At 41.6% G+C, this 18,037-nt stretch overlaps 1 protein-coding gene across 3 annotated transcripts in view; it reads left to right on the forward strand.

Moving 5' to 3' along the window:
• The window catches only part of RPTOR (regulatory associated protein of MTOR complex 1), a 111,326-nt gene that overhangs the window by 5,316 nt on the left and 87,973 nt on the right, over positions 1-18,037 (forward strand). For all 3 annotated transcript variants that reach the window (XM_071764697.1, XM_071764699.1, XM_071764700.1), the window contains exons 2-3: positions 5,410-5,512; positions 8,467-8,549. In XM_071764697.1, coding sequence (XP_071620798.1) covers positions 5,410-5,512; positions 8,467-8,549 — 186 coding nt within the window. The remainder of the gene's footprint in view (positions 1-5,409; positions 5,513-8,466; positions 8,550-18,037) is intronic.

The raw sequence follows: 18,037 nt of genomic DNA on the forward strand, positions 1-18,037 counted from the left end.
GCCAGGGAGACTGATGTTGCTGTGCTACTGAGCATATGGTATTTGGAGAGGAGCTGGGCAATTAGCGCTCCTTAAAATCAAGGTATATGTTGCAGTGGCTAATTACCTTCCTGCCCCCCAGCATCTTTGTAGCAATTTGAAAGGCCTGTGAAGAGTGGATGATGAAAAAAATACACACCTTGAAGTATGTACATAAGTGCTGGGCTATTACTGCAAACTGCAGACTTTATTTGGAAATATTCATCATTATGTGAGGCTCTTGCTGTCCTTTCCCCAGTGTTGCCCTCCTTAATCGATTGAGCCCTGGGCACTGGTGAATCTCCAGATGGCAGAGAGCTCCTGCACCTGAAGCTCCTGTGGAGAAAACTGGGAAACATCTGTTGTGCTGACACCCACCACTTCTTTGTGTGGCACCTTGTGTGTTTCTGTAGTGGGGAGGCTGAAGGTTATGTGAATGTAGAAGTGCTTTGTTAAGGTTTCTTTGGGTCTTGCATTTCTTCTCCCTGCCTTTGTGGAGACAGAGAAATTCAAGGGCACCAGACTTTCTTGGAGCTTCACTTGTGCTTGTCTCCATGGGTGATGTTGGTTTGCTGGGGAGTTTGGGGGTTTTTGATTGTTTTTCTCTCTCACATGTTTTAATTGGCTTGCTGCTGTGCTGATCTCCTATCCTTGAACATTTCCAAAGGTGACTGATAGCACAGTGTGGCCACGGGTAACTGAGGGAGGTCATTGATTGTTCTCTGTGTCTTGTAGCTTTAAATGTCATTTCCAAGTAAATTTGATAAACCCAAGATGTTTGTCTTGCTCTTCTTTTCTACTTTAAGGAATGTACTGTAGGTAAATTTTACAATGAAACACTGAGCACCAGCAGATTTGTGTTAGTGGCATTTTCAATACAAAGCTGTGGTGTGGGATACAACAGGTGACAGGGGCTGGGGGCCCAAAGAGTTCCTGTTCTCTCTTTTCATCCCAATGGTTCCACCAGCAATATCCTCACCAACATTTGTTACTTCTGTCTTTGTGTGTATTTGTTTATTCTTGCTGTGCTGTGGCAGGGTGATCTCCAGCCAGTGTGGCTTTTGTTGGGCAGGGGAGGAGAGCAGCAGTGTCATCAGTGCTCTGCAGAACAGGGAAGGGGGCAGTGCCTCAGCTGTGCAAAATCATCTCGGGGAAAAGTGATGAATTGAGTCATCCCCCCTTTCTTGGGGAAAAGTGATGAATTGGGTCATTCCCCCTTTCTTTGTGCAGCCTGCATCTGGATGGAGCTGGGTACTCCTGGCTGTTCCTCTGCTTCACATCCCTGGAGTCTGACAAAGGCTTAAGAGAGGGCACAGTCTGATGGGGTTGTTCTGAGAAGCTTTATTGTCTTCCCTTGGTGTTTGCCCATGAAGTGATCAGGTGGTTGAGCCTTCTTAGGCCTGGGGACGCTATTCTGTACCCTCTGGGTCTCAAATACAACCAAACACCCTTATCTTCCTGTTCCTGACACTACAGCTGGAATTGTGGACTTGATCTTCTCTTTACCATTTTCTCCTATTTGCTCTTGTAAGCTCCAGAAACTTCCTATTTCATTTTAGTGCAGTTGGCTGGAGCTCAGGGGACAGTGTGATTCCTGTCAAAGGTGTGCTGTATTGCATGAGGTACTGACTTGTTAAAAATCTAAAAATGTCTTCAAGGAATAATTTGCAATAGTAGTTTGTAAGGAAGATCTGAAGATGAGGAAGTCAATGCAAGGGAAGAGGGACTTCTTTTTAAAGATAGTGCTAGACAGGAGTGGGAATGTGGTGGAATGATGAAAAAAAAGCCTGTACAGAATGCAAAGCAGAGACTTGTGCTGAGGTGAGAAGGAAAGCTGTTGTCACAGATCAAATGAAGAATAACATCCAGAAAATGTCTCTTGTTGATTCTTTTTGCACGTTGCATAAAGAAAGCAAAGATGATAGAAGTAACATATTTGTGTTCTTCTGTTATTCTTCGTTATTTTTAAGAAATGACTGTCAGGGACAGGAGAATGCCATTTGGGTTACTGCAACTGAGCAGTGGTTCCAAGGCAACGTTTTGATGCTTTGCTGTGGCAGAGTGAATCAGCCCCTTAGTGCTGGGCTTTGTGGTTTTTAATCCTGAGAGCAGCTCTGACACACACCCTGAGCTCTGCCCCACAAGGGCACCTGCAGGAGCTGAGGTCTCCAGGCCGTGGCATGGCACTTGGGATTGTTCCCTGCCAGCCAGAGGAGGTGGATGCTGGCCTCAGGGCCAGGAAATAATGTGTATGTACACCTTGGGCACTGACTGGCAGCAGTAATTCATCTGCAAGTGTGAGCAGTGAATAGTGAAGCCAGCAGTTAAAAGTCTGTTTCATGAGGAGCACGAGCACTGCTGGCTGCTCTTGGACTTTGTGTCGTAGCTGCATTCACTGGCAAATGAACATGTTGGACATAAAAAACCTCTGAAGAAAATTCGTAGTATTAGCACAGAATACAGAGGTTAGAAAAGGAAAACAAACAGTAAGGAGGAGTTGATCTAGGAATCTAATGTGTGCTGCCACAACAGGCACAGCAGGAACCGACCTTTTGGGCTACAGATGGCTGAAGACTACCTGCAGAGGTGTTGAATTATTAATGTTAACTTGAAGCATTTCTTTGCCTTCTACTATTTTTATCACTGTGGAGAAGCACACTGAGATCTTTTTCCATAAGAATTTATTTCTCTTAAGCTTCACAGAAAAAAAAATTCCTTGAAACTGGAAGTGGTTCCTTTTTCAGTGTCTTACACTGTAAATGTACGAGGTGAGCTGGAGAGGACTGGCACGTCCTGCTGCTTTTGGGATTTGGCCCCACTAAAGGGCAGATCCATTAAAGAAAAATTGGCTATAGGTACCTGTGGGTGATGTTACTCTTCCCTCATCTGCAAATCTGTCTTGTCTCAATGAAATAAGAGGCAAGAAAAAAATATTTTCCAGGTTCCCAGGTCTTTAGTATAATTTGTAAATTTTAATATCAAATGCTTTAATAAGCATCTTCTCTTGTGACTAGACACAGAACTACCTCTCTTCATTTCTATTCCTGATAGATTTGGGGTCTAAGTTCAGTACCATTACTACTCAGGAAGAGCTTTTCAGCCAAGTGGATTTTGCAGTTAAAGTATTACAAGTTCTGACCCAGAGCCATGACATAATTTTATATTGAGTGCAATACAAAGTTGTGAATTGTATCCAGGTTTTTTTTCACAGACGAATTACACTATATAGAGAAAAGGCTTCAGTATGAGCTCCTAAGGATTTGATTTTGAGCCTTTGCTGAGAAAGCATTTTGGGTATTGGTTTTCCTGGAAGCTTTCCAAGTGTTCTTATACCTCATTTTTTAATTCTAACAAAAATCCATTCAAATGTATTCTGGTGGATAAATTCTTGAAATGTAGAAAAGAAAATTTCCACCGTCTTAGTGACGAATGAGAATCTTCTACTGCTCCTGGTGTTAAGAAGTTTTAATATGTTGCTGAGTCTCTGGTAGTGTGTTCCAGAGCTGTCCAGAACTGTGAAACTCATTGTTCAGTTTCTTGGGCTCAGGTTTTCTTCTGATCTGTAATGATTCAGTGTCATAGATGGATGTTGAGTGGGAGTCAGAGGGGGGAGTGTGAGCGTGCTGTAATTCCTGTTGAAGATGTGCTCTTTATTAGCAGAACAAATAGTAATGAAGTATAATGCTCTGCTTCCTTTGTGGGGAGGTAGGCAGAGGGGAAATAACCCCATTTGTCTTTGGGATCTGTTCTGCTGTTACTTTTCATTACTGGTTTGCTGTCTCTTTTCAAGGAGAAATGCTTATTCAAAGCACAGAACTTGGGAATAGAAAATAAATATCAGCCTGTTCAGCACGAGCTGCACACCAGGCATTACTGGTGAAATACTGAAAACCAAGGCAGTATTAGACTACAATGGGAAGAACTGAATAAAGGAGACAGAAAAGATTGCTTGGCAGGATGCTTTCTCTTGAAAGAGTGATTTTTACGTTTTCACTTCTAATAAGTTATTTTGTATTGTAGTTCTCTTTGCTTCCTTCTGGGTTTTCCGTGCCTGTTTGCTAGCGTGTGATCACCTCTAGGGATGCTCTTTCTGAGGCTGTGTGACCTGGCAAGGGATGCAGCATCCTGAAGAGCTGTCCTGGGGTGCAGCTTAAAGCTCAGGCACTGCACGGAGGTCTCTAATGCTCAGATGTTTTGTGGGGATTTTTTTGGGTTGTTTTTCTTCTTTTCTTCCAGGTTGTACTGCTGAGCACTGATGTTCTCAACAAACATATGTAGTTGGTACATACATAACACTTCTCTGATGCTTGTAATAGTAAGGGGGTACCTATTTAAGATCTTTTGTTAAATGTGATTAATTTCTGGTCTTTGCCCAGTGCACAGGCAGGTCAAACCAGAAGTCTCACCAGGGGCTGTGTGCCTCTTACTGTGTCAAATATATTTAATGGGAAAGGCAAGGCAGCCAAAGTGATACTAAATAATAATCTTGAAAGATGAGGTTTTCTGAGTGGAGTTATTTCTTTATCTCTTCTTATCTTCTCAAAAGGAATAGAAAGGTTTTGAATTGCCTGTTGTAATAAGTATTTATTTCAGTACCCAGGTAATTTGGTATTTCCACTGAAGCAGGTGAAATGAAATGGGTGAGCAGGAGGTTTAGGTGTTGGAATGAGGGAGTTTAGAGCAGAAAGGTGTGAAGCAGGAATTTTAAAACAATTTTTTTAACTGACCACCATGCTCAGTCACTGGTTTAGTGCAGCCTTTTGGGGAAGGTCTGGATGGGTTTGGCTGTTCTGTGTTCATGGTGCTCGTGGGGTGAGGGTGCAGCAGAAGCTGTGGGAGAGAGCAGGAGGGGGAGGAAAAGGATGGTTTCCCCTAAAATAAGAATATCCAGGATAACTAACATGTAAAAAAACCAAACCAAACAAACAAAAACCCCAAAATGGACTAAGGGTTTTATTATGGTTTGGTTGATCACTTGGGAATTTTCCCCTTGTAATGCTTTTAGTTTTAATATTAGAGCAGACATACTCGAAAATTGATCAGCACCCTGAATAGCATATGCTCATGTTTTAGTGATGTATTTCAGTTGGACAGTGACTGATTTAAGAGGAGCAGCATAAGTCCAGTGATGTGCATTTCCATGGTCTCTAAAAGAAGAATGGGCTCTGGAAATAATAATAAAAATAGAAATGTAAAACCTAAGTACAGTTCTATTTAAAAAAAAATGAAAAATTCAGTCAGTCATGCCTTGCTTAAAATAGTCTGTGTTAAAGAGCAGATAACAAAGCTTTTTGAAACTCTTCAAAAGTTATACTGGTGGTAAAATCTCAACACAAGTGAAAACTGGTTTTGTTTCTACACTAAACAAGCATTTTATTGTCTGTCTTGCAGATGAAGACTGTTAGTGTTGCCTTAGTCTTGTGCCTAAATGTTGGTGTGGACCCTCCTGATGTGGTGAAAACAACTCCCTGTGCCCGTCTGGAGTGCTGGATTGGTGAGTCTGCAGAACTGCAACCTCCAGTTAGCTGTAGGCTTACAAATACTGAGTTACAGAGATACAGCAGTCCTAAAGTCCTGTGTTTCCTGGACTTAAAACTAGGAAATGAACAAAAGGAAGTGTGGCATCTGAGTTCACTCTGCCTGCATGAGTTCATGAAGTGCCACGAGTTTGTTAACTCTGCCATAAGTCATCTCTCTTGCTTTATTCTAAAACGAGATAGCACAGGGAAAAAATACCTTTTAAATAGCTATTTAACTATCTTTTAATTTCTGCAGGTTTATAAAAATCTAAGGAAGTCTCTGAGCAGTAACATCCTCAGAGTACTGTGATCTGCAAAGGCTTAAAAGTACCCTGCCTCAAACAACAGAGAAATAAGTTTATGTAAAATAAATGGAGTTTATGGCACTCTTTGGAGTTTATGGGGCTCTTTGGGTTGGGATCATGAAATGGGGAGTTTTGGAGATCCAGACACATTATCACGATGAGACAGATCTGAAAGTCTTAGGAAGAAATACCTGGTGTCAGAGAGCTTTCTGGGAGAGATTTGGTTTTGATCTAGGAATCAAAAGGGATCAGTCTTCAGTCAGTAACCTGCACTGTCATCCTAAACCTTGGGGTTTGTGATAGGCTGCAGAAGGAAATTAATCATTGCACAAACTGTATTTCTTTAAAAACTTGGAGATCATCTCATTTCTAACCTTGCCTTACCTTCTTTATGAATCATAGAGTCTCATTTTTTTTAGCCTAAAAATACTGATGACTTTAAAGCAGTTAAAAGCCATGAGTGTGCACTAACAAAATGTCTGTTCAGTAGGGGGAACAGCTCTCATTTCTCATTGATACATGAGTAGAGAGCAAAGAGAATGAGGAGCATTGCAGAGTCATTAAAATGAAGTTATTAGTGATTATCATCAACAAAGAGAATCCTGAGTGCAGTTTTTTAATTAAATTTTTAATGTGTGTATATACTCAAGTAATCATTTCTATTTTCAGCCAACTTTAAGTTTCTCAAAAAGGTAATTGGAAAACCACTCCTGATTCTTTTTTCTTCCTCTGCACAACAGTCTCAAGAGAAGCCAATGGTGTGTTGTGGAAACACAATGTCTTTGCCAGGTGTGCAAGCAAGTGTGGGAATCATTTTGGTGCAAGGGCTGCTGCTCACAGCTGAGCTGAGATCACCAGCTTGTGCACTCAGGGAACAAACAGCCAGCACACCTCCGACAAAACCTGCTGTGGTTCTTTCTGTACCTTCCAGGTGCACCCTTAGATCAGCTCAGGTGTTTTGATTTTCTCCAGAATTAAGCCTTAGCTGACATCTGTGCTGCAGTGGCAACCTGGGGAGCTTCCTGTCCCCAGGGTATCCTGGCTGGGGAGGCTGAAACCTCATCCAGTGCCTGTGGTGTATTTGGGAAGATAGTTTGTTTCGTTTCTTGGCTCTGGGAATGGCACTGGTGTGCTTTATTTTTGTACAAGGGGCATTGTTAGCAATGCTAATGACTCTGGAGGCCCTGCAGAGGCCATGGGCTCCTTTCCTCTGCTGCCCCAGTGCATGTGAAGTATTTTCAATTTCTTTTTCTGAAGTTCGGTTTGGTCCTCAAGGAAAAAAAAATGTCTTTAGGCTATTTTTTGTTTCCTTTTTAAAATTTGAGCAGTAACTAATGGCATATTAATTAACAAATGTGTTAGGAGGAAGTGTGCAAACTTGTGCATGCACAGCTGGGGGGGCTCTGCAGCATCTCAGGGGGAGCAGCTCAAAACTTTGCTGCAATACCCAGGGGACTGCTCAGAGCAACCAGAACTGCTGCAGTGCCCAGAGGGGCTTCTAAAAGCTGTGTCAGGAGGGCAGGTGGGCAGTGGGTGCTGGTTCTGCCCTGCAGACAGCTCCAGACAGGCTTTGGAGCAGCAGCTGCAGCTCAGGCAGCTTCCTACTGTTTGTGGTTATTTTGGGAAAATGTCAATAGTATCCTCACCTCATCCTAAATGTTTGCGCAGAAATGTACTGAAATTCAAATAGTATCCTAGTGTTTATTCATCTAAGAAAAATGACTCACAAGATCCTGCTTTCATCTTACTTGATTATACTTTATTTCTACGCAGTACATGACAGTATATTTGTAAAGATTTTTTAAAAATAAATGTATTGATTTGCTTTAATGCTTTAAAAATACGAATTAAATTGTGAGATATTAGCTTCTTTTTTTTTTTTTTTTGAAACTTGTTATAGTGTCAATTACATGGCCGTGGTTTTTGAATAGAGCACATAAGCTGAAATTGTATTAGTATGTATGGATGGTTGTAATTATCTAGTGATAAAATTAACTTCAAAATTACAAATGACATATGGTCTCTGAAGCAGTAAGCAATGGAAGCAAATAAGGCAGGATTTTCCATTCATCAAGAGCAAATGTCTGTCATCAACTATTTCACCCATTTAAGTATTTGACATTATTTACTACAGAAGCTTTTAATTCAATATTAAAAGAAAGAAATGTTATGCTTCTTCTGTCTTTCAAAAGAAAACTGCTTTGTTACCTTCCAAATCTTCCAATTTTGGTAGTCTTTAATGGTATTTAATTTGTACTTGTATGAAAATTTGGGAATAATTTTTGGTACTGCATCCACGTACGTTCCATGAAGGATGGGATGTTTCTGATTTTGAAGCTGACTGGGTGAAAGGAACCTGCATTAAAATATTATTAAACAATTTCTCACAAGCAGAACACTGGAGAGGGAAAGTGTGGGAAGCTTTTGGCTTCTTCCTTCTGCAAAGCTGGGTGGTGTTCATGCTTTGACACAGGCTTTGCTTGCCCAGGTTGTTGACTTGGATTTTACAGAAACGTAATTTGGAGTAGCTAAAGGTTTAAATTGCCTGTAGATCAGTTCCTGCCTCTTGTCAAGCTGAATGATTCAGTTGTGGTAAAAAATCTCATTTGTTTTGTGTTTTTTAGATCCTCTGTCAATGGGTCCCCAAAAAGCTCTGGAAACGATTGGTGCAAATTTACAGAAGCAGTATGAAAACTGGCAGCCACGAGTAAGTATTCCTTGGGCTTCCCCTCTTCTGCTGCTTCACAGGAACATCCAATAAGGACTAAAAGCTGGGATGTGTGTCTCACATGGCCTGGTGGTCTTGCAGCAATTGTTGCTTCCTTCATCATCACTGTGAATAATTCTTACAAGCTGTCACATTGAGAGCTTTCCAGCCAGTCCCCTCTTGGGCAGCACTTCCTTTGGTCATGTCTGGGAATTTGTTCCAAGTACCAACTCCTACTCTGAATCTGAGTTCCTCTGACTTGGTTGTGTTTTTGAAGTGTTCTGAAGTTTTCCATTCTGAGTTTATAATTTCTCGTTGTAAAGATGTGTTTGGCCTCAGGAAGCTCAGAACTCTGTGTCCCAGCACTCACCAGTACTGGAACACATTTGGAGCAAATGAATGCTGTAAGTTAGTAGCTGAGGAAGGCTTTTGGGTTTGTTGTAAAACATAATTTCAGAGCTTTGGTAACTGCTGATTCCAACTACAAGGTAAAGTGTGTATATGTTTTTGAAAAGAGATGTTTTGGCTGGTAGTAACACAAAGCAGGAGTGACAGAAACATACAAGCTACTGACTGTTTATTTCCTCTCACTGGGGAAGTGTTCTGCTTCTGGGTATCTCAGTGTCCATAGCTTCATGCATCTCAGTAAATAAGCTACAGAAAGATCTAAGGAATGAAATTTGAAGTCTGGGGTGTTTTTCAAATGGGTATAAAAAACAAACTGTGGAATCATCTTCACTGTTACTGTGCCCCAGAATGTTCATGTCCTCATCTGTATGCTCCAGGCAGTTTGGGTCAAAACATTCCTCTTCAAAGCACCTGGGCTATCGACTCCTAAATCATAAATCTATCATTACAAGCATGTAATGTGTAACCCAAACAGGGGCAGTAACTTTACTGAATGACCCTTTCTATAGATTTGTTTTTTTCCATGTGCACAGTGACCTGGTCATTATTTTTTAAGGAGACATTGTTGCTTCTCTTCTTTTTAGGTTGTCTTCAGTAGTAATAATTATGTGCATTTCTGTCAGCACCAGGACTGTATCTGCTGCTACTGACAGTCCTTATTACCTTACTTAATGTATAAACAATCTACAGAGTGTCTCTGTGGTGTCTGTCAGGATATAGTTTAAGGGTATGGTCTGCACTTGGGCAGGTAACTGGGATTTTCTTGCCCTCTGAACAGGATGACTGGTTGAGGAGGCCTTTAGATATTTTTAATCAGTCCTTCTATTTGGACTGTTATGGGTTACTTTCATTAACTCATTTCTTTATAATTTACAAAATCAATAAAGATATTGTCACTGCTGATGTTTTGTTTGGGTCTGAATGTCCCTGTTCCTAGGGGAGATACAGAACTGGGCTTCTTTGGAATTTTCTCCCAGGGCTTCCATTCCTGCATGAAGGGCAAATACCTTCAAATAAAGGTCAAGTGGCTTTCAGATTACTTTTGTAGCAGTAAATATGAGCTTTTCTTTTGCCAGACACTGTTGAGAATATTTTTCACTGCAACAAAGCTTGTTGGTGTGTGTTGTTACAGGCAGCTTGTGAAGGAGTTTGTTGTATGTGTACAGAGTCCCTCCTCTTTCTAACTCAAGCTTGGTGGAAATAATAATATGTTCAGAGCAATTTGAATGTAAATATAGCTTGTAGTGGTTCTTTACCTCTTGCCTTTGATCCCTGCTCCCTTATTTAGGATTAATTGAGTAGAATTGAGTTTATCTTTCAGTAAAAGCTGAATGTACAACCTGAAGGAGACTTACAGGTTTCATTGGTGAAATGTTTATGAAGCTAAATCTGGGGGTATGCTTTTTTGTGAAGTGTTTTGTAAAAACATTTATATAAGGAGGACTTGCCCTGAGGCATGTATGGTATGTATTTAATACATGGGGATTTACTTTTGAGTTTTCCCTCATGGTACACTGGCAATTTTTTAAATCGCTCTCTATCAGCCCAATAATTTGGCAGAAAATTCAGGTAGTGTCTAAAATCAAATAGGAGAGTGAAACATCTTATTCTCCACTCTTGAGTGGCAGGGTCCATAGTAGTGAGGGATGAGGGACAGGGTTCCAGAAGCAGCAGGTACCTGTGTGGGCTGACCTCACGCTGCCTTGTAGGGTTTGCACAAAACATGAGGCAATTACTGAGCTCTGATGTTTGTGTGCAAGGTGCCTGGTTCCTAACAGTAAATCACAGTCCTTTGAAACATTGCAAAGCTAAACACGTACTGTTTTATTGCACTCTGCAGGGCTCTTGAGTTTTCTGCAGTAATAAAGAGAAGTTGATGTGCCATCTGCAATAAAACGATAGGAACATTATTGAATTTCCTAGAACTTTCATATAAATACTAATACATCTAGTTTTGTCTGTTTCTCAGTGTTTTGGGGTGATTGAAGAATTGATGGAAGGGAGATGATTTTGGGGAAAACTAGGCAGTCTGAAAAAAAAAAAAAGACCAAATCATTAAAATCTTTGGAAATAGCCAAAATTCCTGGGTGTCAGTGTGGGTCTGGATGGTTGGCAGTGCCTGTACCCCGGTTCTTGCTGTGAGTGCACAGTGCTGCTGCTGCTGGTCAATGGATCCTGGCAGTAATTAACTCTGTGGGGAAAGTCCTGGGCCATCACTTACCAGCACAGCCCTTGTCTGCTGATAATTTGTAGGATGTTTTTCAAATAGGTGCCTGGTTTTGTTAAATACAAATAGCTTAGCTGAAAAAGCCTTAAAAAGGGTAGGCATGAAAATTCTTTATTTCTGAAGTCTCCCAGGCTGCACAGCTGATGTATATTTCCTTCCAGGTCTTATTGAGCCCCTTTCTAAATAATTTATCAGCTTGCCATTGCTTGAAGTATTTCTTCTGATTAAATTTAAGACTTTGCTTTATTGTTATGTAGCTACATAAGCTCGTGTGCTGCAGGTATAAGAAACACCTCAGTAGTTGTTTCATCTGCAAAATACTGCAGTTAGACAATCTTCAGTCATCTCACTGCAATTCTCAAATGAAAATTTTAGAGTAAGAGATGACAAGGCTGAAGGCTTTATCTGTCTTTATAAAGAATCTTCTGAATAAGTGAGAGTTCTTGCAATTCAGTGCAAAGATACTTTAGGTGCTAGTGAAAAAGTGAAAAGAAAAAAAATACAGCTCTTCTCTACTTGTACCATGAGGCATGAGGTGTGAGTGCCACAGGGAAGGGTAATCTGGAAAGCAGGGTCAGTGAGAGGAGATAAAAGGGGCTGCTTAAGCAGCTGAGAATGATCAGAGGGAAAGGCAGTGAAAGTGAAGAGCACAGGACCCCAAAATGCCCATCCTGGTTGGAGTGGAAAAACCTTCCCTGCAGCAGGGGGAATCTGGGAGCTGATGGGTCAGGGGGGAGCAAAGCAGAGTGGGGTTTGGTGGTTACAGGACCTGGGTTAAAGAGTGTGTCAAGGCACTGGGAAAAAGGAGAGACTGGAGCTGAGACAGCACCTTGTATCACTTTATTTTGGGTAATTAAATTTCTGTTGGAGATTCATTACATGGTCTGTATGTCAAACATTTAGAGAAGAAATTGATGGCATTGAAATGGTATTTCTCTGCTTCTGATTTTCCTTTTTGAGCCTTTGCAGGATGCTGCCTGTGTTAGGTGCAGTGCTGTAGTAAGTGACCAGGGAGAGAACTCCTTTGCTTGTGCTGGCAGGAAGTTGTCTGGATGCAAATGTAGTTTTCTTGGCAGCATTGTGTGTTATGCCATTCAAGAGGCAGGAACTTTCCTCAGTTTAAAAGTCATCAGACTTTGAGAATTGGAATAATAGACTGTGAATTCTGAGTGCTGCTGCAGTGGGATGGTTTATGGAGATGCAGTAGCTGGTGGGGATTTTTATGAGCAGAAGTCACTGTTACTTAAGTCCCAGTTTACATCCATTTATCAGCAGAGCCTGGGACTGAGGTTCTTTGCTGTAACATTCTGTAGGGCTGGGGCAGAGGGGTTGGTGAGAGGATGAAGCTGTTACTCAGCTTTCTGCTGCTCCTTCCCTTGTGAGCTGCTTTGGGAGAGTGTTTTTCTGCATCCTCTGGGCTGGAGTTTTCTGAGCTGCCTGCAGTGCTTCTGTACAAAAAGCACCAGTGGTTACCTCCTGTAGAGCAGTGACTGTGCAGCATGAGGAGAGGTGGATCTGTGCCTCCTGGCTTTGTTCTCAGAAGGATGCCAGGCTTTCTTTTTTCTCCCCCTTTCTCATGCAGGACATCTCATTCCTTGGCTTCTAGCCTTTCCTGGGCAACCAGATGTCTTCCTTTCCATTCCTGTGTACCTGAGGGCTGTGGAACCAAAGGCAGATCTGTAGGCTGAGTGAGAGGTGGGTCAGGACCTGATACGGAGCAGGCTGGAGCTTTGTGCTTATTAAATTTGCATGAAATGTGAGATCTTCTTTCTTTCTTTTTTTTGGCTGTGGCTCTTGACCAGTTTCTTTCTTTAACTCTAAATCAACCAGAAAACCTTTAGGACTTTTTCTTTCTTTCTTTCTCTGGTTTCACTCAATTATTCTGACACTTCTGTTGTGATCTCTATTACTCCAAATGAAACCGAGTGGCTTTTTTGGCAATGCTGTTCTTTATTTCCCAGTCCTGCCACTGGAGGGTCAAAAACTGCTATTCATAACTCTTCCTGAGTAGAGGTGAGGTTAAGAAGGCTGTTTCAGAGGCACTCAGGTTCCTCTGTTGCTCATGAAGTGTGTTCTTAATGCTGGAGGAGTGGAGCAGAGGAGCCCAGCTCTTGGAGGAGGGTTTGCTTGAGCCAGGGGCTGTACAGATGGGATGGGAACCACTGCTGCCCAGTTTGCTGTGGGAAAGAAGACTGGTGCAAACAAATGTGAGGGTACAAAGAGTTGGGCCCTGGACTTTAAGAGATTTGGAAGTGAGCCAGAGAGGGTACAGAGGTGTGGATCACCCTCACCTGTTTTAGTGGGATGTTACTTTTGTACAGAGACCTTTACTTCAAGTTGAAGGTCTTCTACGGAATTTGGGACTTTTTACATCCTCTGGTAGGTAACTTAATGGAGTGAGAGTTTTGTGCCTCCCTGTACAATTTAACCACAGCAAGGTCTGTAATTTGTCACCTGTGCAACATCCCTTTGCCCCACTGTCCCTCTCCTTCCAGGCCAGTAGCTCCAGGGAGTACGCAGGGAGTCTCCTTGCCATAACCAGCACTACCAAACACCTTTAGATGTTGCATCCCAAAGAGTTTTTTCCCCTCAGACCTACTTGCCTAAATGTAATAGTCAGTTGCAGTATTGTTTGGGATTTTTTTCTTAATTGAAGTGCCACGTTGTTGTCTTTTTCTTCTCTCCCCTTCTCTTGCTAAGGCTGTTGCCCTCACTATTTTGATTATCTAATGGAATTAGTTGTGAGTATTTCATCATAGCTCCACCTGAATGGACATGTTACCTATGCCAGTTTTTAAAGAAAAGTTTTTCCTGTTTCTTTTTTTCTAATCCATTGTCATGGGGTGTGAAGCCTCTTGCAGCTTGCACTCCACCAGTGACTGATGGTCTCTGAGGAGACATCTCATACAATACAGGTAGATTGTACTTTCTGAGGCAACCCTTCAAGGAAAGAGAGAGGCTTTTCTGATCAAAAGAGGCTCTTCCTTTCTTTCTAAGTCTGCTTTCCAACACTTTTCTCTTAATTTCAAAGGAAATGCAGCCAAGATACTTGAAACAGATAATTTAGAGCCTCTACCTTTTTGTGCATGTTTTCTGTTGATGCTGTTGTTTCCCTCATTAGATATCTCTGGGCTTTGATACAGTTTGTGAGGTTTCATTCCTTGCATTGCTTCCTTCTGCCTAATTAATTACTAAGTTTCTTGCTGCACATCAAAGGTTGAGTATTTCCTAAAGAGTAACGAGCTAAGCATGAAAACTAATTGAACACATGACCTAATTATTGGTCTCTCAGTGAGTCATACTTTTCCTTTATTTCTGTAGGGTTTTTCCTTTAAAACAACAGCAAATACTAATTGCTTCTGCAAAAGAGATACTGTAGAATTCCAAGGGGGAAAAGGAAAAATGGAAAAACTATTACTTGGTGTCCCTGCTCTGCAGATGTAGGAACTTGCAACAAAAACTGAAGAAAAAAAAAAATAAGACATTGTGACCTTGTTTAACAAAACCAGGTTTTCCTAAGAGGACTATGTTTGCTGTTTTTTATTTCCCAACAGCCTCTTAAGTTTGGCAGCTACTTCAGGCTCTGCAAAATTTTGCTGTATCAATCCTTTGCTGTCTTGTTGAAGATCAACTGGCTTCAGCATAAACCAGCATTTTTTTTTTTTTCCAGAAAAATTGTCTGTCATAGAAGACAGGTCAACAAGTAAAATTGCCAGAAACAGTCACTCATTGTTTCATTCTGTCCAGAAAATTGTCTCAGTACCATTCTGAGTCTGACTGTCAGCCATGGCTGGTTTTGCCTCCAGAAGAACTGTGAGTTTAGCCAGAAAAACACAAGTTGTAAGGATGATAGATTATGGAACTCGCTTTATGTCTTCTGAATATGAAGAAAAATAGGGCAAATTAAGCAGCTTCTGAGTTGTAGTTTTCCTTTTGGTTGCTCTCAGAGTGATCTGCAGCTCAGCTCCTGCTCATCCCCAGCAGAGCCTGGCAGGGGAGAGCTCAAGAGCAGGGTCTCAGTTGAAAGACCAGTCTCTCAACAAAGAGACATTGCCTTGAAGCTACTCTCTTTTGTGCTGAAAAACCTGAACTGGGCCACCTATTTTCTTCTGCAGAGCATAAGAAAATCTTTCTTCAGGGCACTTCTACCAGAGGGAAAGTGATGACCAACTGGGGAGGTTTTAGCATCTTAAACCACTGCATAAAGTTCCCTGGAGTTCTGCAGCCTGACTTCTAGCAGTGTGTCCATAGGCACTGCTGATGTGACTGCCTTCATCTGGGAGTAGCTGTACCACCTGTACACAAAAAAAATCAATAGCAATGATACAAAGGATTTGAGAGTAAGCTGTACAAGTGCAGAGCTCCCTGCTGCTATTCTGGGGCTCAGTCTGGGTAGAATGCATGTTTTAATTCTTTTAATGGTGAGGAAAAAAATTAATTTGATAAATCTCTTAATGAGGACTAAAAAGAAAGTGGAAACTGCAGAAGTGCAGTGGTAATATACTTACTACTGATTTCTGAGATTGTCATGGAAAATGAGGCACAAAAAGGAAAAAAAAATAGTCACAGGTGTGAACTGATGTGAAAAAGTGTTTTCAGAAGCTGTAAGGACAAGGAAGTGGCATTAAGCTGTTCTGTTAACTGAACTGTTCATGCACTGCAGATCAGCAGTGATCTGGCATTCTGGAACCAAGTCAACAAACTTGCAAAATCAGTTTAGTGGGAAAATCCTCTGGGTCTTGGCATCTTGCAGAATTCTCGATCACAGTAGGGCAGGAGTGACCTTGACTGAAGGAGATGGAGCAAAGGGGAACTATTGCTTAAGTCTAGAAAGGTAAGTTTGAACCACTGTGAAAAGGACAATTAACTTGTAAGCAAACAGCATTTCTTCCCATTTTATTAGAAAAGTGATGCAGCAGCCTTCAGAATCACTGGGCTGCTCCAGCAGACCTGGCCAGGGCAGGACAGGGCTCCAGACCACCCCACCACTAGTTCTACACATTTGAAAGAGCTCCCCTAGAAGCTGCAGAGAGTGAGCTGGTGAACTCCCCCAGATCCACGTTCATCAAGGGCTGCTTGGCAGGGGAGCTGCAAAGGGCATGAGGAACCTTCCCCTCACTGCCTTCACTTCACTGCAGAAGCACTGGGCCCCCCTTGCCACGGAGGGGCTGCCTTAGACTGCCTCCAAAATACATTTCCTTTGCTATTATCACCCAGCATCTGAACTCTTACTAATTTTAGAATCCTCTATTTGAATGCAGTCATTCAGTGACTGTGCTTTCTCCTGCTTTGCTTTCCATAGTCTTCTGACAATAAGATCCATTCACATGTTGTAGATTTCCTCTCTGTTTTGTATCTCATCATCAAAATGAGGCCAGGATTGGCAGACAATCCAGATTTGTGTATTCTAGGGTGTTCTCATATGACCATTGTACTCTTAATGTTGGTTTGTCCTAAGATGTAAAGAAAGATGTGGCACTAGAGAGGCTTCTGGAAAGAGATGAGCAGCTCTGCTCAAATCTGATTAATGTTTTTCTGTAATTACCACCCAGTCTCTCTGTGACCTATTTAAAGATAACTTGTCTTTGTGTTCCTTGGAGAGCAGTGAATCCCTGGGGACTGGGAAGAGCCTTCTGCAGATCCATTTGCATCCACCCTGATGCTCTTTTATCTGGGAACTACCACACAGTACCCACTGGGCAAGGGTTCTGTCATTGCAAAGGTGGACGTGCAAACAATGCTGTGCTGGACAAGCAGAGCTGCTCTCTGAATAGGCATCAGAGTTTTGTGCACAACTTAGACATCTTTAAAAACTGTAAAGGGCTCTTAAAAGTAGAGGATATAAAGAAGGGATAGAGCTGAAATGATACTGTTGCTCAGGAGTTAGACTGAGTAGGTTTTAAAGATGTGTCCTGGTGTGTACTTAAACCCTGCTGGAGCATTTTGTGATGTGAACCATCAAACTGGTGTCAGTCTGAGGGTAGGGATCTGGCATATGAGAAGCAGGTTTAAGTTCTTTTATGATTCCCTTCGTTCAAATGATTATTTATGCTGCCTGTTTTTTTCACTTGAACAGATAGGGAGGGATTTCTACCATACAAGGTAGGCTGGTGGGTAGAATTTCTGTAAATCTTGGAGCAAACTTCTGGTGTGTAGTAGCTTGTAATTGCTGAGAAACATGCCTGTCTCCTGGATCTGCTGCAGCAGATATTCAGAGTTTTTTGTCTTCCCTGTCAACATCAATTCCCTGTCTCATGAGCAGACTGCTCTAAGGTGAGTTTTAGAAGTATTGTTGAATACTAAATCCACAGAACGAGGGTCAGATACTTTAGAATTTGTTTCACATTGGACTTAAAAGCAAGGTCAAAGACTGCAGAGAAAAGGAAAAGTCCCTACACTGCTGACTACATCCAAGTGAATAAATGTTCCACCCTTACAGCTTAGCTCTAGTAATGCATTTTGTCCCAGCCATCTACCAAATTAAGCTGTTTAAGTCTTGGGCTGCTGTTGAATATATTGGTGTGTGGGAGGTTGAGATGGATTGTTGCAATGCAACCAAATATCTACAGAGGACTTGCCTAAGACTTGCAGGAGTACTGCTCGTGGCTTAGTTTTGAATTTCAGTTTAAATATCTGTAAGTTATAGTATGTCTTCTCTGCAATTATTATTTTTCAAGTTAGCAATAACTAGTCATTTTATCAGGAATGTATTTTTTGTGGCCTGCATTAGCCAGGTTAAGCTGTTGCCTGTAACATCAATTTGGGATTTCTGGCATGCTCCCTTGTACTTACCTATGCAGTTTCTGATCATCTTTGATTAATCCTCATGAATTTACATCAGGGTAATTTCATG

The sequence above is a fragment of the Heliangelus exortis genome, chromosome 20 (genome assembly GCF_036169615.1).
Source record: "Heliangelus exortis chromosome 20, bHelExo1.hap1, whole genome shotgun sequence".
In the NCBI taxonomy this organism is placed as follows: Eukaryota; Metazoa; Chordata; class Aves; order Apodiformes; family Trochilidae; genus Heliangelus; species Heliangelus exortis.